General features: G+C 42.0%; 1 protein-coding gene across 2 annotated transcripts in view; it reads left to right on the forward strand.

The window, feature by feature from the left end:
* Positions 1 to 21,193, forward strand: part of LOC143829283 (sodium channel protein type 2 subunit alpha-like) — a 74,333-nt gene that overhangs the window by 10,475 nt on the left and 42,665 nt on the right. The window contains exons 2-12 of one of the 2 annotated variants that reach the window (XM_077319856.1): positions 3,917 to 4,118; positions 6,310 to 6,627; positions 7,837 to 7,954; positions 9,387 to 9,477; positions 12,003 to 12,131; positions 12,647 to 12,738; positions 13,938 to 14,210; positions 15,058 to 15,121; positions 16,783 to 16,924; positions 18,479 to 18,685; positions 19,852 to 20,121. In XM_077319856.1, coding sequence (XP_077175971.1) covers positions 6,361 to 6,627; positions 7,837 to 7,954; positions 9,387 to 9,477; positions 12,003 to 12,131; positions 12,647 to 12,738; positions 13,938 to 14,210; positions 15,058 to 15,121; positions 16,783 to 16,924; positions 18,479 to 18,685; positions 19,852 to 20,121 — 1,653 coding nt within the window. In that variant the 5' untranslated portion in view covers positions 3,917 to 4,118; positions 6,310 to 6,360. Of the gene's footprint in view, positions 1 to 3,916; positions 4,119 to 6,309; positions 6,628 to 7,836; positions 7,955 to 9,386; positions 9,478 to 12,002; positions 12,132 to 12,646; positions 12,739 to 12,835; positions 12,928 to 13,937; positions 14,211 to 15,057; positions 15,122 to 16,782; positions 16,925 to 18,478; positions 18,686 to 19,851; positions 20,122 to 21,193 lie in introns of both variants that reach the window. The other variant, XM_077319855.1, reaches the window with a different exon arrangement.

Raw genomic sequence — 21,193 nt, forward strand, 5'->3', positions numbered from 1 at the left:
TAGATAACTGATTGGCTCATAACTAAATATGAGATAATCAACAGAAGTGCAACTTTGTTTTAATAAAGGTTAAGGATTGAAGTTGGCCTTCTGATCCTGCTGTAACAGATGTAATTCATATATACCTTCTGATTGGCCTATTTGTCCTCTGTTTGCTCCCTCCTCCTGCCTTTATTACTGCTATGGCGGCTGTACCTCATGTAGGCTGGAAAGAAGAGTGGGGGCTGAGAAGACAGGCAAACTTCCCCCCCCACCACCACCACCACATCACTTCAGAGCTCATGCAGACCCCCTTCAGAACTCCTGTAGACCCCCAGAGGTCCATGGACCCCTGTTTGGGAATCCCTGCACTAGTTTGACACTAACCACTACACCATGCTGGTTCAGTAGATCATATCTGGAATTAAATGGGAACTGAGAAGTCAGGAGTTTCCCTTGTACTTCCTCTATTCTTATAGTCTGTTCAGATATTTCAAGAGGAAAATTCACAAGGGCTTATGGCAGTGTCCCCAACCTTTTTATCACTGGGGACCGGTCAATGCTTGACAATTTTACTGAGGCCCGGGGGGGTAGTCTTTTGCCGGGGGACGTTGCTGCCGTCGCCTGAGCCTCTGCTCCACTTGCTTTCCCGCCAGCGCCCCTGACTTCCCGCCACCCGCTGGGGGGCACTGCCAGCAGCAGCTGCGCAGTGACACGTTGGGGGGGAGCCCCAGCCATGGCGGCCACTGGAGAGCACCAAAGATGAGCCGGCGGCAGAGTGGCAGGGCAGCCCCCAAGGCAGCAGCTGGGGAGGAGGAAGAGGAGGAGCCGTGGCCCAGTACCAACTGATCCACGAACTGGTCATGGTTCCTGGACCGGGGGTTGGGGACCACTGGCTTATGGGGCACTCTCCCACTTGGTTGCCATTCCCATTTCTTTACACATGTAAGTTTGGATTTAAACGTTGGAGTTCTCTAGACCCCTCTTTATTTATTGTGGCTGCACTGATTTTGCTATCTGCATAGCCATCCTTTTGTCATTATAGTGATGTGAGACTTGCAAGAATATGAGATCCAGCATCCCTGGTCATAGAAAAATCAGAGAAACCAGATCAGCTTATACTATGGCTATGGAAGAGCTATGTGATGAGCATAAAAATATTCAGGCTGCTTATGCAGAATGCTGGCAATTCAGTTAAATGGGAATTTTCTGTGTACCTATGCACTATTTCTTTCTATCCTCCCCCACCCCATTCTCATGATGACTATTTTAAATCTAAGTAAAGTGATTTCATCTTCTGCAGTACAGAATTTGATCACATGTACTAATTATTGCTTCTTTTTAATTAAGGCAGGAAAGGGGAATTGCACATTGCTTAATGACTGAGGTGAAAGTTGGCAGCTGAAATTTAGGCTCCTATTTTTGTTCCTATACACTAATGAAGGTATGTTTTGCTTGCCTCCCCCCCCCAAAAAAAAACGACAAGTTGTCCAGTTGACGGATATATGATTTCCATTCCAAATAGTTTTGAAGAATCCATGATGAATTTAATTACGTAACACTTACCGCTTTTGTGGGTCTAAGCAAGATTTCCAAGGAAATTCCACCTGATGGAATTAAAATTTGGCTGATTCTATATTAGATTCTAAGAGCCTCTTGTGGCGCAGAGTGGTAAGGCAGCGACATGCTGTCTGAAGCTGTCTGCCTATGAGGTTGGGAGTTCGATCCCAGCAGCCGGCTCAAGGTCGACTCAGCCTTCCATCCTTCCGAGGTCGGTAAAATGAGTACCCAGCTTGCTGGGGGGTAAACGGTAATGACTGGGGAAGGCACTGGCAAACCACCCCATATTGAGTCTGCCATGAAAACGCTAGAGGGCGTCACCCCAAGGGTCAGACATGACCTGGTGCTTACACAGGGGATACCTTTATCTTTACCTTTATATTAGATTCCATAATGTATTGTTTTCTGTTTTGATTGATGCGTTTTAGCATTCATTTTTTGTTTAATGTTGCATCGTACTATGATACTTGTAGCATTAAAAGTGCTTTTAAAAATGTCATTCGCTCCAAGGGTATTTCATTGAGTGCTACATTGATAAGAGCCTCTTGTGGTGCAGAGTGGTAAGGCAGCAGACATGCAGTCTGAAACTCTGCCCATGAAAACGCTAGAGGGCGTCACCCCAAGGGTCAGACATGACCCGGTGCTTGCACAGGGGATACCTTTACGTTTAATGAATATCTCCTCAAACAATTAAATTTCAGAAGATGTTGTGGAGGTCTGCAGTAGAACAACAATGTGAGGCAAAGCACCCCTGATTTCTCCCAAGGGTTAATGTATATAGTAATGGGCTTATTCCATCTTGTAGGTGATGCTAATTGGGCCTCTGCCTACATGGAGCTTATCATCTTCAAGGCCAAAGTAAAGAATGGGATAATTGGCTCATCCTGAAAACCTGATGGAAAGAATCAGGAATGAGATAATCTTCTAGAAGGCTCTAGCAAGAACACCTCCTGATTGGTTGGTCATCATTGCTTGAGCTCACTTAGCCGAAATTTATAATTGGCCTAAGAACTATGAAAGAGAGACTAGCTTGGATCCTGTTGGTTGCTAAAGGCCTCAACTACGATCTGCTTGTTTGTAAACGGACAGCAACGTAGAGAACATTTGAAATATGGCCTTTGATTTCATGACTGTAAGACGGTACCATTCAGATCTCGATTTGCGAAAGATACTTAAACTAGGGCCATTTTTGTATTCTGTGTTGCATGATTTAGAAATGTGTTGTTGCTAATAGATAAATTTATAATTTGAGAATTATTTCAATAACATTTATTCATTCATTCGATTGTTTGTTTACAATGCTATTTTCTTGGACACACCTCCCCTGGAAACTCTCAGAGTCAGTTTAGGACTCTTTGACACACAGATAAAATTTTAGGATTTTATATGTCATTTTATATTTATTAACGGTTGTGAGCTGGCCTGAGCCCCCTGAGGAAGGGTGGCATACATATGGACAAATTAATTAATAAATTAACCAAAATCTCAATGTTCTGATGCCCTAAGATAGTCCACCATCTATAATGTAAGACGGGTCACTGGTTGCACTGATTTGCTGAGATCCTAGAGAAAGGCAGGCCAGGAAATAAGAATATGTGGAAGAACTAGGCAGAGTCTAAGAAGGCAACTTAAGTAAGATGTAATAATTCCACAGGACCTGGAACCAAAACAGAACTTTTTAGAATATTGGAAAGGCTTGGTCCAGCCTCAGCCAACAACCAAAATCACATGAAAGTGAAACTAAAGCAACAGCTTTCTCATTAAGTGGTTATGTTAAAATAAATATACAATACAATAAGGTAACGGCACCAACTTCACATCTCATTACGATATAAGGAGTGTTGAAACAAGGAATCTTCTAGATTAGTGAGAACATGAGGCAAATGGAATAAAAGAATGGGCACAAAGGAGATATGATCAGGAACTGCAGAAGGCAGTGAGGCTTTCAGTTTAATTTAAAACAATCAGATTAATTTGGATTAATCAGTCCGGTCTGGCTATAGACATAGTCTTGAAATGATTTTAGTGCATTATACAGGGAACCCTCATTCAGTTGTGCTACTGCTCATACACACTTCAAGGGAGAAATACTTTGTATGCCACAAATCATGCCTGAATGTCCCCGCAGTGGGTGAAGTCTGTGATTCTGGAAATGTCTTTAGATCCTGTGAACTGACCAACTTATCAAGAAAAACTTCAGAAGTGTGCGCCAGTAACAAACTTTGATTCCAATAGCACAAAGGATAGCATGTATGAAATCAGTCTCTTTTTCCCCCCAATTTCATTTCGTCTTACTTTGGAAAAATGTGTGACTTTGTGCCTGGAAGTTAGAAATTGTTTAACTCTTCTTTTCTCCCCCTTTTCTTTTGTTGTTTAGTTCATGTTCACCACAATGGCCAGAATTTGCTGACAGAAGAAACATTCTGTACAAGTGTTAAGAATGGGATGTTTTGACTTCAGTTTGTGAGATGAACAGACAATTTTGTAGTCTGCGGCCTAAACATATTCCACCTGCACAAGCATACCTGCAGGATCAGTGACTCTGTTTCAAGATCTGACCATAGCCCAAAAATATAAAGGTAGGATGTGTTTTCAGGTCCAGCTGTTCCATTGTGCTTAATTTTGCCTTGGAGAAATTGCTTCAGCCTGTCCATTCCTACTACAAGTACAAGTCATCTTGTATTTATATCCTAATTGAACACATTAATAAAATAAAATGGCCCTCAGTATGGCTTACAACTGCTAAAACGTACATGGAACTAGTTTAAAGCACTAGCTGTCTAAAAACCATCAACAATAATACTACAGTAAATCAGACTGGTAGCTGTGAAAACTAGCAATCAATGAAACCAGTAAACTTATTGAAATCTTCTATTATCACCTTGATTCTTGCTGTCACTACTCCTCCATACACCTGGCCTCCTCACATATCCCTCCTAACTTCCAGTTAACTGGCTATTCCTTCCTCTTACATTTTCAGACACTGTTTTTCCAGCTCTCACTAGTGGTTTATCAGTTCTCTATCTTACTTACACGGCATTCTTGAGCTGCCAAAGTACATGCTGTAAGGTGGGAAGACACTCTTTATACTGTTGTATCAAAGGCCTGATGATCACTGAGGGCTTGTTGTTGGAAAAACACAGTAAAATTCCAACTGTGACCACTCAGAACAGATTCACGGTAATGGCTCTGGGTCTGCCTTGTATTAGTGCAATCCTATGCACATGTACTCAGAAGTAAGTCTCATTTCATTCAGTGCAGCTTGCTTCCACAGTCTTCTTAGGATTCCAGCCTATATATTCCAGTCTTTGTATGTATTAGGCCAATTAGGAAAACTTCCCTTCAATTCTACTTGGTTTCCAGAATTTTAGAAGGGATTTATCCATTGATATCTGTAGCTGCTTGATGAATGACCTATTAAACCTGAAATAGAATCTTGACCTTGGCCATTCACACAGTAGCTCCTACGTGTCCTCTTCACCATAAACATGGCTTTGCCATATACCAGGGGTGGCAAAACTATGGCTCTCCAGATGTCCATGGACTACAATTCCCATGAATGGCAGAGGCTCATGGTGGCAGGGGCTCATGGGCATGGCAGTCCATGGACATCTGGAGTGCCACAGTTTAGCCACCCGAAGAAGTCACAGATTACAATAATAATAAGCTGAATTTTAGCCTTGTAAAAGTAGGAGACGGCCAAATTAACAGCTAGACCATTTCCGCATGAGAAATCTGCCTCTGGACTGCCTCCAGTTGCTGGTGGGTTTTAGAGTCCCCACCAAATGACGCAATCTTCATCCTGAGGCTGACCAGAGGTTTCCTCGAGTTTTGGCCAGATTTGCCTTGGGAGGAGGCAAATCTGGATTTGCCATTTTTTATCTCACGTCCCATCGGTGAGCAACCAGGGGCAAGCCCATATGGAGGGGGAAAGGTGTGATAGTCTCTAGAGCATTGTCCTGCCCTTGCACCCGCCCTCCCCTATCCATTTCCTGCTCCAGTAATTTTTTTAATGGCACAGTCCGCGTTGCTGTGGGACCACAAAGCTATATTGTTAAAGGTAAAATAAAATCATCTGTAAAGTGTCCATGGCCTTTTTGGGTTCAGGCAGGCAAAACATAGTTCAAATTGTGTTTTCTGGAAGTGGGGAAAGAACAGAGAAAGGGGGATGCTTGTTGAAACATCCCTGTCCCAATCAGCCAGGCATCTGTATGCTTTGTTTTTAAGTCCACTGTTTAAACAAAAATCACTCTTCGGGGTCCAGTCACCATTTCCAGCATCTCACAAATCTACCCAGACATAAATACATTCCAAAACACCATAAGGGGGGGGGGATGCTGTATTGTTCTGGCGTTTCTCCATAGCAACATGGAAATATTAATTTTTGTATTTAAAATGCTTCTGCATTGTGGCCTTTCCACGTAGCAATGCGGAAGTGCCTATAAATAATTAATTTTGAGGCTTGGGGATGGGGAGGGAGGGAGAAAGCTTCAGTCCAGAAGAGAACTGCTGTGCTGTGATTGGTGGTTTGCTGTGATTGACAAGCCAAGGAATGGTGGGTATAGTTCAGCTTTGTTTTCCCTTGCAGCCTTGTCGGGAGGCAGAAAGCCTTAATGGGGCAGAGGGAAAAAGCATGGGAGGAGTCTCCCATGAGGAGGTGTGCAAACATGCAGCTTACAACCGCACGTTTGCAAGTAGGAGGCATCGCGAGGTTTGCACCTCTGTGTGGAAACAGTCCTAGAGTTTTATGTGCATGTTTATATTTTGCAGGTCATTCTTATGCAATAGGCTAAAAGCAACTTAAATGTGCAGGATGAAAAAATGGCACAGGCACGGCTGGTACCACCAGGACCTGACAGCTTCCGCTATTTTACTAGAGAATCTCTTGCAGCTATTGAAAAACGTTGTGCAGAGGAGAAAGCTAAAAAACCCAAACAAGATCATGCAGATGATGATGATGAAAATGGCCCCAAGCCAAATAGTGACTTGGAAGCAGGAAAAACGCTTCCATTTATATATGGAGACATTCCTCCGGGAATGGTGTCTGAACCTTTGGAAGACCTTGACCCATATTATAGCAATAAAAAAGTGAGTTTTTTTCATCTTAGATGGATTCTTAATGTTTTGCCTAACTTCTCCGAATGTTTACCATTAACTTCTGAGAGCTTATAAGTGTTTCCCAGTATCCGTAAATTTCTCTCTGCTTCCAACTGTTCTGTATTATGTAAAACTAGGAGCAAAGCCTGTTGTATTCTGTTGTACCCCCAAATACAGCAGATCTCCAGGTGGGGAAAGCGGCTGTTCCCCCACCCTTCTGCCCAGCGGCAACCCTCCCGCCTGCACATGCAGACACCCCATCAGGAGGAGTAAAGGCAGTGCGGGTGAGGCCTGGGTGGTCCCGCCCCAAAAGCTCCCACTCATTGGTGCAGCTGCCGTCTTGCTGGCAGGCAAGGGCCCAGCTGGCTCATGAAGCCACCCGAGTGCAAGGCTTGGAGGTGGGCGCAGGCCATTTGCAGGAGGGCAGCCGACAGCAAGGCATCACATTGCAGATCCCCCCAGCACAGTGCTTGTCTGGTCACTGGGTTAATTTCTACTTCTGGACAATGTTGGCGCTAGTCTGGGGCAGTCCCAAGCCTGGAGCAGCACAGGACCTCATTTGCCCTGCATCACACCAGACTTCGACCACCCCAGACTGGGGCTGATGTCATCCAGAAGCAGAAATTAGCCAGGCTGGATTCCCAGTGTGGAAAAGGCCCTTGAGAGGTAACCATGAGTCATTTCAGACAAGTCATAGTCTGGACCTCTGTCTTTCTTGAATGGTTCTTTCAGTTCCCCCGTATAATGGCTGCATGGTTCACCATCTTTCAGATTATGGTTCCTACTCACATGTTTGCTTAATCTATTTTAGAAAGTTTGTAAATATATAATATAACAATCTTTGAGTTGTGTATATAATAATCCTTGAGTAATATGACAATCCTTGAAAGGTACGTGTGAGCTGTTAAGCATGTATAAATCCCACCAGTTTTTCTAATGGCATTTAAATTCTTTAGCAAGTGGTGCTCTTGCACCTTATTGCCCATCAACAAACACGTAACTACAAGTTCTGTTGCTGTTAACAATCATTCCCATTAACTTGCATTTGACATCGATCTGAGTCCACTTTCTGCTGAAACAACTGATCCGCAAGAACTTTCTCTTCTACTGAAATCACAGTGGAAAAACAAACTGCAAAATAATTATTTGCATATGATACGTAATGATTTTTTTTCAGGATGTGTTCTTTTTATTTTCCAGACCTTCATAGTATTGAATAGAGGGAAGGCAATTTTCCGATTCAGTGCCACATCTGCCTTGTACATTTTAACTCCTTTCAATCCCCTCAGAAAAATTGCTATTAAAGTTTTGGTACATTCATATCCTTTTCAAGTTGTTGATTTCACATGTTCGAACATAAATCTGAGATGTTCTCCGACATATTTGGGGGGGGGGGAAGGAGCCTGTTTAGAAGAAAGTGTAAAAAAAATAACAGTTGTTGTCCTCACCAGAGTTATACTGTTCTAAGCGCATTGCCTTCAATGGACTTAGAAGGGTGTAACTAGGGTTGCATGCTCCGGTGCGCTTCGGCTGCTTTGGCGAGCACCACAGCCCGAGGTGGCTGGCAGGGAGGGGAGGGACAGCGCCGGCAGCAGTGCGCCAGCTATGAACATAGATGGCAAATGTGGTTGGAAAAATAAGAGACCAAATAAAACAGAACAAAAATGGAGTCCGATAGCACCTTTAAGACCAACAAAGTTTTATTTAAGGCGTGAGCTTTCGAGTGCCTGCACTCTATTTTTGTTGTGCTACTTTAGACCAACACAGCTACCCACTTGAAGAAATAAAACATAGGAAGTCGATATCTTTGCAATTATTGTTTTTTATTCGGTATTCTATGATAATTCTGTTTTAAAAAGTCCAAAGAATGTAAGAAAAATCTGACCTGCATGGTCCAGACTAGCCTGATGTCAGATCTCAAAAGCAAAGCAGGATTGGTTCTAGTTAATATTTTCACGGGAGATCAAGCAATACTGGGGTCGCTATACAGAGAGGCAATATCTCTTAAAACCCTATAGACTGAGCACTGGTTCTCAACCTTCCTAATGCCATGACCCTTTAATACAGTTCCTCATGTTGTGGTGACCCCCAACCATAAAATTATCCAAGTGTTCTTTCACAGAAATTAAACCAAAACTGACCAATGGCGTGAAGATCCATGGTTCATGATTGTGTATAAATTGTATATAAATTGTTGGATGCCTTCAGGAGGAGTGGCAACAATAGTGGCTCCCCCCCCCCCCCGGCCAAGCTGCTCGCCCTGCTGCAACCCCTGTGAAAGGGTCATTCGACCCCCAGGTTGAGAACCACTACTATAGAGTCACCATAAGGCAACTGCAACTTGACTTCAAAAAACCAAACTTGTGTGCCAATTGATTTTTTAAAAACAAAATACTTCTGTTACAAAGTTAGTACTAGTCTGCACACAAAGCATACTGCGTTATCTTCAATTGCAAGTACCTGCAGGCCTGTGGAGAGCATAACCTATTGACCTGTAGACCACAGAGACCAGGAGGCAGCTTCTGCAGTTTCCACAGGATCATTTGTGGCTTATGCTACAATAAATCTGCTGCTAGCAGTGCCCAAACTGCTGCAATAGATGTAATACAGCTGTCCGTCAGCATTCTTACATTAATTTACTGTGATCAAACCCAATGTATGTGGGTCTTATTGGATTGGGTGCTGCCTGTGATCTCACTTTGTGTTGTAGGGTGTCTCATTTAATGCCAATATTCCTTGACTGCTTTTAACATTATTCAGCATGCTTATTATGTGCACTATTTTGACCAATTGTGTATTTATGACTATGAGTAACCCTCCAGAATGGACGAAGAATGTAGAGTAAGTTGTTACCTTTGTAAAGTTGTCGTCTGTGTTGGTTTGAATGTTCTTGCTGTTGTGAATTTTTGCCTGTTGTCTCCATAATACCCTTCTACAATATGAGTTGGAGCCCATGATCTGTCAGCAGAAAGCTCCAGTATTTGTGGATCTTTTCTGCATTCCCCTTGCTTAGCAGGGCCTTCTAGTCCTGGAAAGGTTAATTCCACAGGTTGCAGGAATTGTGTGACCTAATAGCCACACATGTTGAGAGGGAGAAGGGACAAAATAGCCTTTTTTTGTCTCTTCCATCAGTACCAATCCTATGAGTTAAAGGAGATTGTTCCCTTTTCTCACTCAAAATTCTCTTCCTCTTCTACATTTTTTATTTTGCCCCTTGTTGAAGTTCAGGACAGAATATATGGTTCAGTCCACCCCACTTTATCTTTAATAAAATTATTGAGAGCTTTTAGTACGGAAAGACAAAAATTCTAAAGAACAAATATACCAAAAATAAAGGAAAAGGAATAAGAAAAGAACAAAAAATAGACAAGGTAAATTCATAAAGAAAGAGATAAATCCCTCCTTTATCTTCATAACGTCTGTAGTGTAACAGGCTGAGAAGTAGAAGGGGCATCATCTGGCCATGGAATTGGGGTCCCTGTGATAAGCAGGTAGCTGTGAATTTCCTGCATTCTTCAGGGGCTTGGACTAGATGACCCTGGAGACCTCTTCCAACTCTATGCTTCTATGACTGGTTCAAAGCCTCCAAGGAATTCCATGGCACAATGGGGAATTGAACCCAAGCTGGTATCACTCTAACCATTATATACTTCCGATCTCCCCATAATATGTGATGCAGTTGGTTTGAAATATGGATTTGTTTCTGCCGAAATTGTTTGGCAGTGTACTTCAGTGTGCTGTTTGGAATAGTGAGGGGAGAAGATGATTCAGTCTTGAAGGTCAAACTCCACCTGATGGAGATCATAGAGCTTTAAAAAAAGGAAATGACAGCCATGCAGAAGCTCTATTCAAACTGAAGCCATGTGGAGGAAGGAAAGCTTGGCTTTGATTAACCTGCCCACTCCTGCACAGTTTGGCTAAATCCCCTCCTCCACATATCTCCATTCTGAACCAGGCTCCCACATGGCTATAATTGTATCCTCCTTGTGCCATTTTGACTTCAATCAGGGAATTCCTAGCATCTTGACTGCTCTTGCCCTTCAATGCATGATTAACAGGCTATTAGTAGTTGTTTTAGTCTCCCCACCCTAGCAGGGTACCCATTTTCTTTCTAGCTTTCGTTATTTAAGGGGATTGCTCTTAAACCTTAGAGGCAGTGAGCTTTTTAAACACAGCACTAAGTGCACACAAGTCTAATTTATACCAAGTACTATAAGAAAAAAAATAAGAGTTGGTTTTTATATAAGGTGACCAGATTGTCCCACTTTTGGAGGGACATCTGGGGGTACCTGGCAAATTGTACTTATGTTGAAATTAAAATATATATATTACAATACTATTTTTGCATTCTATACGTTCTATGAACTTTTTGTTGCTCCATATAGACCAAATTTTAAATCAAGAAACCCCGCGGTCAGTGGTGTCCTGCTTTACCAGTGTTAAATCTGGTCACCTTACATTGGTGGGTATGCCAACTCTAGACTGAGAAATACTTGGTGATCTGGAGAAATGGAGCCTGAGGAGGACGGGATTTGGGGAGGCTACGATCGCAATGGGTATAATGTCAGAGAGTCCATCTTCCAAAGTAGCCACACTCTCTAGATCAGCGGTTCTCAACATCCTTACAGATGCAAGCCCAATTGCAGTGGGGGTGGCAGGCATGGGGGCAGCGTGCATAGGCGCATGGGGGCGTGCATGCGCAGGTGCACAGGGGTGGGCACACAGGCGCAGAACAATCTGGAGGCAGTGTGGAGGCAGTCATTGCCATGGCTCCACCGCCACCCGCTGGTGCTGCTGCCCGTTGCCTACCACCGCCTCCTAGTACTGCTGCCATCTGCCACCTGCTACAACCACTAATGGCTGCCGCCGCTGCCACTGGCCAGTGCTGCTGCCGCCACTACCGCAGCCACCAACCTGGCGACCCCGTGGTCGGGACCCCAAGGTTGAGAACCACTGCTCTAGATGAACTAATCTCTGTCAAGGCCCATGTAAGAATTTTGAAGGTGGATCTTAAGGAAAACTTGTTGCAGAAGAGGGGAAATATTATGAGAAGCGGGGAAGGGGAAGCTAGATAGCAAGAGATCCAATTACAAGAGAAGGCATTAAAGAAACCTGAAGGAGGCATCCAGTGCATCTGAAGCGTCTGCTTTGATAAAATAAATTCACACTAAAGTGTTCAATATAAACAAAAGTGCATAGGAAAACACATTGGGGCCCACAAGAAAACATAGGTTTACTGGAACCACATTCTGGTTGAAGCAGCTGCAGAACATCTAGCATATGAAAAATCTTTGTGACATTAAGAACCTGTGAGGAAGAACCATACTGGGTGCTTAACATAAGGCATGACATCTTTTTCTCACTAGGTACACATTCACTGGAATTTATACCTTTGAATCCCTTATAAAAATCCTTGCAAGGGGCTTCTGTTTAGAAGGCTTCACTTTTCTTCGAGACCCATGGAACTGGCTGGACTTCAGTGTTATTGTGATGGCGTAAGTGGTTTGATAATTTTTTTCAAAACAACAACAACTTATAAGGGCATGAAATTAGTGTCGGCATGTACCATACCGGAAGGCATGCATGCATTAACTTAGGCAAAAGTCCGGCGAGCAGTGAAGTCGCTTCACTACATGTTATCCCGTTTTAGTTCACTTTATGGAAGGACCCCCGCAAAAGCGTTTAAGGTGTATGATCCATGTTTTGACTTGCTTTGTAGGGATGCTAATTTCATGTCCTGCATTCCTTTATTCATACTAGAATGGGAAAGTATCATTTTGACTTCATGCCACTTTATTAAATTATTTTAGCTTAGCTTTTCCGAAACAAAATGTGAGTTTCACTTCAATGAAACTTGAAACGTAGAGGACGGTTCTTAAACGCGCACGTCTGGGACGAGGCGAACTGTCGCGAAAGCAAAAGCGCCAAAACGGTCTTCACGAAAGACTCCCCCCAAGCAGTTAGCTTAAGTTCTGCCTCAATTCTGAATAACTGTGATTTAATTCTACAGGTATGTAACAGAATTTGTAAACCTAGGCAATGTTTCAGCTCTTCGAACTTTCAGAGTATTGAGAGCTTTGAAAACTATTTCTGTAATCCCAGGTAAGAAGTGAGCGGTATGAAGTGCTAGGCCCCTTTGTATCTCCAACTGTTCTTTGCGTGCTGTCATTGTGTTTGTGTGTGAACTCCCCTATTACAGATATGTGACAGAGTTTGTGGACCTGGGCAATGTCTCAGCGTTGAGAACATTCAGAGTTCTCCGGGCATTGAAAACAATATCAGTCATTCCAGGTGAGAGCTAGGTTAAACACGGAGGCTGACTAGTTCCATTGAAGTTGAGATGACAAGCTTAAGCCTCGTCTGCCATTGCTTATGTTACTAAAAGGCAGGAATCGAAAGATTCCCTGTCTTTTCGGACGTAACATTTTTTTTTAATTTGCAAATTCAGCCTTTGAGTTTAACAAAAAGATTGCATGAGTTATTTACAGAATGTGCAGTCTCTGCATTGTGTCTTGTTTGGGGGGGTTGCTTTTTTTACCCATTCTTTTGTGTTTTGCATTTAAAGGCGGCAGGTTTTCTCTTTCGTACCGAAAAGCTTTTGTCACTATGGCTTTTTTGTCGACATATATTTTAGCACTTACTGCTTCTGCTCAATTTTGAAAGCTATCTTTTTTTTTAAGCTGACTGCTTATGTAAAGGAGGATGTTGCTTGGGAGTATATTGATGAATGTCCAGATGAAAATGGCCCAGGATTGTACTATTTGCGTAGCTTTTCTTCTCCAGCTATATTAAGTAAACATTTTTTTAAATGTAGACGATTGTGTTCTGCTTTCGACTATTAAAAGTCCTGTAGATGAATTACAAATCAAGAACAATAGAACACAGTATTCACAATAAACATATTCAATATATGTTTAAATACATATATTTGCAATAAATATGTAAGCTACCTGATAGTCTTTTTGAAAATAATCCTAAACCAATATATTGTGGTCAATGAACATTTAGTCTCTAAATTAAAAGAAAATAAGTACAGGAAAATTTTACCAAATATTACAAGCAACTGGTGACTGATAAGGCTTACTGTTTTAAGGAAAAAAAATGTACATTTGGTGAAATGTACGCTGCACATTCATAAACAGGCAGGTTTTTGCTCCTTGTGCATTTTCACAAGTTTTGATGGTGCTCATGAAGCTTGGGTGTTCATAGCAAGTTATGTGTTTTGCATGCAATCTTTAAAAAATGTTGGAAAGAATACCCGATACCTTTAAATACCTCTTTGGATCACCTCTTGTTTCCAGGCCTGAAGACTATTGTGGGAGCCCTAATTCAGTCTGTGAAGAAGCTCTCGGACGTAATGATCCTGACTGTGTTTTGTCTGAGTGTATTTGCACTGATAGGGTTGCAGCTGTTCATGGGCAACTTGAGACATAAATGTTTGCTCTGGCCTCCAGACAATTCTACTTTTCAGATAAATATTACCTCCTACTTCAATAGCACAATGGGAGAAAACGGTTCATTTGTAAATACAACTGTGAGCACATTTGACTGGGAGGAGTACGTTGAAGATGAAAGTAAGAACGAGTGGTATAACCAATATGTGCAAAAAGTTGTTACGTGAGGTTGTCATGTTGGGATAAATGTATCCAGTTAAAATAGCATTAAATCAAGACCGCAGCCTTTAAATCGAGTAATTTGTTGAATTGCAGTTTAGAAATTACCTAGCTAATCAGCTTGCTGGAGGGTAGAACGGTAATGACTGGGAAAGGCACTGTCAAGGCCACCCTGTATTGAGTCTGCCATGAAAACGCTGGAGGGCATCACCCCGAGGGTCAGACATGACTCGGGGATAACTTTGACACAGGGGATAACTTTACCTTTTAGCTATCAGCCAATGGGCTCCTTTTTTTGTTCCTTTAAAATTGTTTTCATTAAATGACTTACAAAACCCCTGAGCAGCAAGTTTTGTCAGAAAAGACATTTTGCTATTCTCACATTCAGAAGGGATTATCTTTTCTGAATCCATACCTGCTGTTTCAAGTACAGTCATCATCTACAAATAAACAAATTATTCCCCTCCTTCAGAACTGTGTTTATTCATATGTAAATATATGCAGATTTCATCAACTATACCTTGGTATGAATTGCCTAAGATTTCTTTTCCTTGTCTTCCCACTCAAATTAAAATATTATTCTCCATTAATCAATTGCCACCAGCCAGGTTAAATGTGATTTGAATAAGCAAGATGATAATTCTTAGTGATATACTTTCTTTTTATTTTTTGCAGTTTTATTGTATATATAGTACTAGTATGGTAGTAATATAATGATAATATATAACATAGTAATATAATATAGCCTTGATAGTGCTTGGTTACAGCCAGCTCCAATGTTTTTTTTTCCTTTTCTTTTCACTATTAGGTCATTTTTACATTTTGGATGGACAACGAGATGCCCTTCTTTGTGGCAACAGCTCAGATGCTGGGTAAGTATTTATATTAACCCCTTATATCCAGTATATGTCCCGTAAAAGTTTTCATGTTCATAAGACTCTTCAGTGTAAGTGCAATTATAGTCTTTTATGTGCACATGACTCTTTAGACCAATTTTGCAATCTAAGCTCCATGTGCATATTCCTTTGCATGACTATTGGGCAATAACATACTGGAGGGTGGGGTGTACTCCATCCAGGTGCACTTGAGGAGGGCCTTTGAAAAAGAGCCCTTGAAGCCAGTGCCATACTGTGTCCATTTAAACATCTTTCTTTTTATTTTTAAACTGTAGTTATGCCTGCAGCCACTAGAGGTGCAGGGAAATTTGAGCATAGCAAAAAGCACTTTAGAGTTTGCTAGGTTTCCCTTTCTCCAAGACTGAATCAGACTTGCTTAACAGATCATGGAACCAGGTCAGCACTCTGATAGCTGCTACAGTAATTGCTAGCCTGCAGGTCCTTTTTTCCAATAGTCTAGACTGTATTTACAAGCTAATAAACAAACAAACAAACAAATAATTGACAGGTGTAAAAACTCATGCTTTTTTGGGTGTCCAAGAACATCAAAGCAACTTCAAGACATAGTTCTAGCTGCAAAATGGACCTGTGTGCCAACTTTGATTGTCCCAGCCATCTCTTCTTGTTACTCTCCCTTCCCAAGATTGCTAGATCAGATGTTGCCCAATCACAGGCTTCTTATGGAATAGGCTCCCAGAGTTGTAAGAGAAGTTATTATATTGGGCAACATGTGGAAAAGCAAGCCAGATTGGGATTTGGGTCACTTGGTTAAAAACTTCATGGTAAAAACTCCCCTGAGCCTTCGGGGAGGGCGGTATATAAATCTAAATAAATAAATAAAATAAAATAAAAATAAACAAAATCAGCTTCAGTCAGAGTAGTTCGGCAGTGGAATAGGCTGCCTAAGGAGGTGGTGAGCTCCCCCTCACTGGAAGTCTTCAAGCAAAGGTCAGATACACACTTTTCTTGGATGCTTTAGGATGCTTAGGGCTGATCCTGCGTTGACCAGGGGGTTGGACTAGATGGCCTGTATGGCCCCTTCCAACTCTATGATTCTATGATATAGAGTTTTCCCCAGCACCCTGGGTGTCACCCTCCCCAACAACCCCAGCTTGTTGACATCAGCATGTTAAGGATGTTTTTCCTGGCCTTACTAAGTAGGAGAGGGGAATAGCTGTTTTGCAGGAATTTCTCCCGTTTTTGAAACCCCAAAGTGGAGGAAGCAGTGCCAAAAAGGGGGTTCTCCTAGCCCCAGTGGGTATCTGGAATCCCTACTTCTTTCTTCTGCTAAATGCCACTTTCTTGTTTGTTCCTAGAATGCAGTTCTCAATATTCCTCTCTTCTTACCACCCTTACTAATCCTTTCCTTTGGCCCCATTTTTCTGCACACAAAATAACCACTCTGATAACAAGAATGAATAGAAGGCCAGTGTTTCTGTCACAGGCTCCAGTGGTATGTTTCACTGCATATGGCATTTTATTGTTGTTGCATTATAATTTTGTGCACAACAATTGAAACAGAATTACCTGGGGGAGGGATAACAGCTCTGTCCAAAATACATAACTTTGAAAACATCCCAAAATCCAAATGAAAGGCAATATAAAAATCATGTTTAATGTGCTCTTTTATTCCGTAGCCAATGCCCAGAAGGATATATGTGTGTAAAAGCAGGTAGAAATCCCAACTATGGCTACACAAGCTTCGATACCTTCAGCTGGGCCTTCTTGTCTCTCTTTCGACTGATGACTCAGGATTACTGGGAAAACCTTTATCAACTGGTAAGGCTGTGTCATGAGGCAAGCTTAGTCCTGTCTCAGTAAAGCCGAGGTTGACTTTTTGTCTCAGCGAAAGTCAAGAGGTAGCTGACTCAAAGATGCTGTGAATAATTCATTTAAGGGACAGAAAACATTAAGGTGCCAAGTGTGTTATTTGGTACATTTTAACTCACTCTTGGAGCTCTTATGGTTCTCCCACATAGACCTTTAGTCCTCACAATAATCCTGTGAAAAGGTTAAGCTGAGAGACAGCGTTTGGCTCAAGGTTACATATGAAGCTTCGAGGCTGATTAGGGATTTGATTGTGGGTCTTATGTGTCTGCTGCTGAAACTTGAACAGCTCTGTCACACGTCTCTGGTTCTGAGTGCAAACTCTTAGTCTGATGGAAAAGAATAGACCAGAGGTGGCCAAACTGGGGCTCTCCAGCTGTCCATGGACTATAATTCTGACTTCTTGTTTGCCCCAGGATGCAGTCTGGAGAGTCACAGTCTGGCCACACATGAAAGAGATGAATATTGATTTTTGAAAACATATATACATTAGTTAAAGAGAAAGATATTTCTGGTTATTGTCTTATGGCTTATTTCAAGGGGGACCACTGTCTCTGCCTCTTCCCCTTATTATTGGGATTCCTGACCCCCCTTGTGTCCCCTGTTGTTGTTTCTCCCTCAGTTCCTTTTGGTGTGAGACATCTATGTTTGGTAGTTGGTTTTGTTTTGACTGTTCTATTTCCCTATGGGTTCCTGTTGGCTCTATACAGGTTTAGTTTTCTCTATTTTGCTAGGGCTTTCCTTGAACCCTAGTTCTATGTTTGGTGAGAAGACTGGTTTCTGATTTGTGCTTGGTGGGGTTATGTGTCTCTGGAGGGATCATGATGATGATGATGATTTCTTGCCTGCCATTCTCAGCACACCAGATTACAACATAGAATTCACACAACATTAAAACCGCATTAAAACAAAATAGAATAATACAAAACCCCAGCATGGCAGAAAAACAGTCCTTCCCCATAATGGGACACCTGCCACTGGGCAGCAAAGGGCTATTTCAGCAATTAACACCCAAGATGATCGCTACTTATGGCATCTCAGGGCTGCCCATTCCAGTTGTTAGTTAGATATAGGGTGTGATCTATTGTGTGATGTTTATTTCTGGAGGGTGACCCCAGTCACCAGCTGTGGCATCTCAGGGTTGTCCAGTCCAGGTGTTTGTTTTATGTTGAGTGTGTTTGGTTAAGTGTTAGATCATATTGTGCGTTGGGAGAGCGATCTCAGTTAGATTGATTGGATGTAGTTGATTTCATTGATGTATGCTCAGGTTGTCTTGGACACTTAGAGATTTTTGATTAAAATTCATCTGTTATATGTTTCTTGTTATTTTCTGTTGCTAAAAACAGTCTATTTATAAACTCTTAAAATTCACCTTTTCTATTTTTGGCCTAAACTGTTAAACAATGCTGCACTCTAAAAATGATGAACAGGCAAAGATCTTTAATCAATAACTAATGGAAATCAAATGGATGAGACCTTCTTGTTTTGCTTCCTCCCTCCCCCCAGACATTACGTGCGGCTGGCAAAACATACATGATCTTTTTTGTCCTGGTGATCTTCCTGGGCTCTTTTTATCTGATCAACTTGATCTTGGCTGTTGTCGCCATGGCCTATGAAGAACAGAATCAAGCCACCATGGAAGAAGCAGAACAGAAAGAGGCAGAGTTCCAGCAGATGCTCGAGCAATTGAAAAAACAACAAGAAGAAGCTCAGGTATTTTCCTTTTACAAAGTGTAGCTATGACTTTTCTAAAGTACACTGCCATCTGTTATGCCTTATTACATTTTATTTGCTATGGGTTGCTCTAAGTGAAACATACAAAATTAAGAACTCCTGTAAAGCTAACAAAACAACAACTTCTCTGGTGGTAGAGAAGCTACTATTGCTACTGTTTAAATATTTATTAGTCACCAAATATGTGCTGGTCATGGGGCATTATTTCAATGTGCACTTTTCCTCCATGGGTCCCCTTCTCTTGTAGACCTGAAAGAAAGCTCAGACTGTTTGAGGCATTGGTGCCCTTCAACAAGCCCGGGGGGGGGGGTCCCCCACTGGTCCTCTGTGGTTCCTTTTTTTTTTTTGTATACTGAAAAGCTCAGACTGAGTGAAACATGGGCGGGGAGGGGGTTTCCATGGATGTGAGACCAAATGGGGTGGTGTTTCCATGGGTGCAAGTCAGTCTTCCTAGAGTTCTGTAGCTAGTGTAGACTACTCACAGTCCCCTTGCCTTCCCTACTTTTTAAAGCTAGTCTACCAGGAAGACCAGAGATGACTTCTATGCCTTTAAAACTGTCAGAAGTATTAACTCCTACCCCTGTACAATGATACCTGTGAGCATGCAGCATTTCTGCAACAGAAGAACTCAATGGAAGCTCTATTGCTCTGTAGATTTGTACTCCACTGAGTGGGCTTGAATTAGTTGGTGTGTCATAGGAACTTTTTGGATATTAAGGGCAATGCCTTGCAAGATAACGGAGGGAAAGTATTCTCCAGGTCAGCAGTGGCCAAACTGTGGCTCTCCAGATGACCATAGACTACAGTTACCATGCTGGCAGGGGCTTATGGTAATTGTAGTTCTTGGACATCTGGAAAACCACAATTTGGCCACCTGCTCTAAGTCAGAGTTTAGGACATGCAGGCAAGTCCCAAGGAAAAACAAAATTCCCTTGTGGACAAACCCTACTATTAGGCATGGGGACCTGTTTTCAAAGGGCTGTACTTACCTAGTTCGTTTGCACTAAATGAGAATGCACCGATCATTGCCATCTATACTTCTCCGCTTTGCAATTATGTAGCTTTGGAAGTAATGATGAATTTCTCTAGGTTTATTAATGTGGTAATCTGACTAATGCTAAATCCCTGACACTGTAACACAACAGACAACAGCAGCTGTGGCTGCAGCATCAGTTGCCTCAAGAGATTTCAGCGGTGTGGGCGGACTCGGGGAGCTCTTGGAAAGTTCTTCAGAGGCATCTAAATTAAGCTCCAAAAGTGCTAAAGAGAGGAGAAACAAAAGGAAAAAAAGGCAGCAGAAAGAGCTCTCCGAAGCCGAAGACAGAGAAGGTGACAACAAATTTCCTAAATCTGAATCAGAAGACAGCATCCAAAGAAATCGGCTGTCCTATGAAAAGAGGAATTCAGCTCACCAGGTACGGAGCAATTCTGGTTTTAGCTGTCGGGTCGTTCGGAAAGTCCGTTTATTTTTACAGTCCTCAACCAATGCAGTTGTGATCAGAATACAATCACAATCATAACTTCACTTTCACTTTAAAATATATGATAGACAAGGAAATCTGCTTCATTGAATTTGTCTTTACAATGAAATTAAGAGAAAAGGGGAAAAAATAAACTTGAGAGTTTAATTCTTAAATGTCACCCTCACTCAATCTCAGTTACCGTGTGCTAATTTTCTGAGATTACAGACCTGGGCACAAAATCTGGCAACTAGATACGTTGTCTGGTGATTTTTGTCTGGCAAAAGATATTCAAACCTAATTTTATTTGATCAGCTAGGGAAGCTGTAATGTTCTAGTGCAGTGGCAGACTTCCCTGTAGGTTACCATAGCTAGATCATTTATATTGCAAGAAAATCCAGTCAGAATAAGAGCATGAGCATTGCAAGCCACCCAAAAGGCAGAAGTCAGTAAAACTTAATGTAAAGGTTGTTTTCTCCAGCTCTGGTAATAGCTTTACTTATTCATGAGTTCTACTAATAAAATATGCAGAGAGGGAGGAAAGAATTCCATTAAGGAGTTGCTTGGAAGTGCATGATTAGAAGGACAACCAGCACAAATTGATTTTTCCCTTTTTTTCCAATGGCAACGTCACCATCTTTAGGTCTCCTGAGGCTGAATATTGGTGAAAGCATTAATTAATGAGACAGTTTGATTAATAGATGGCAGATTAATAATACAACATTTGTTAAATGGATCTAATGGGCTTTTGACTAATGGCTGCAACACCTGGCTAGATTTTTTGCCCCCTTGTTGCCTCAGGAAGCATCTCCACCATCCCTTATGTAGAAAGCATTCCTCATGAGGGTAATGTAAATTATTAGTATCTATGGATCAGACGGAAAGCCCGTTGCACCCAAGAATACAAGAGGCACTAGCACATACACCTGCACTGTGACCTTCCAGAGTTCTGGAGTGTGGGAAAGGGCAATTTACCAGCAGCAGGGGCTTTCACAGAGGCCGGCACTTCTTCCACTGGGCAAACCGC

Source organism: Paroedura picta, chromosome 2 (assembly GCF_049243985.1).
Source record: "Paroedura picta isolate Pp20150507F chromosome 2, Ppicta_v3.0, whole genome shotgun sequence".
NCBI lineage: Eukaryota > Metazoa > Chordata > Lepidosauria > Squamata > Gekkonidae > Paroedura > Paroedura picta.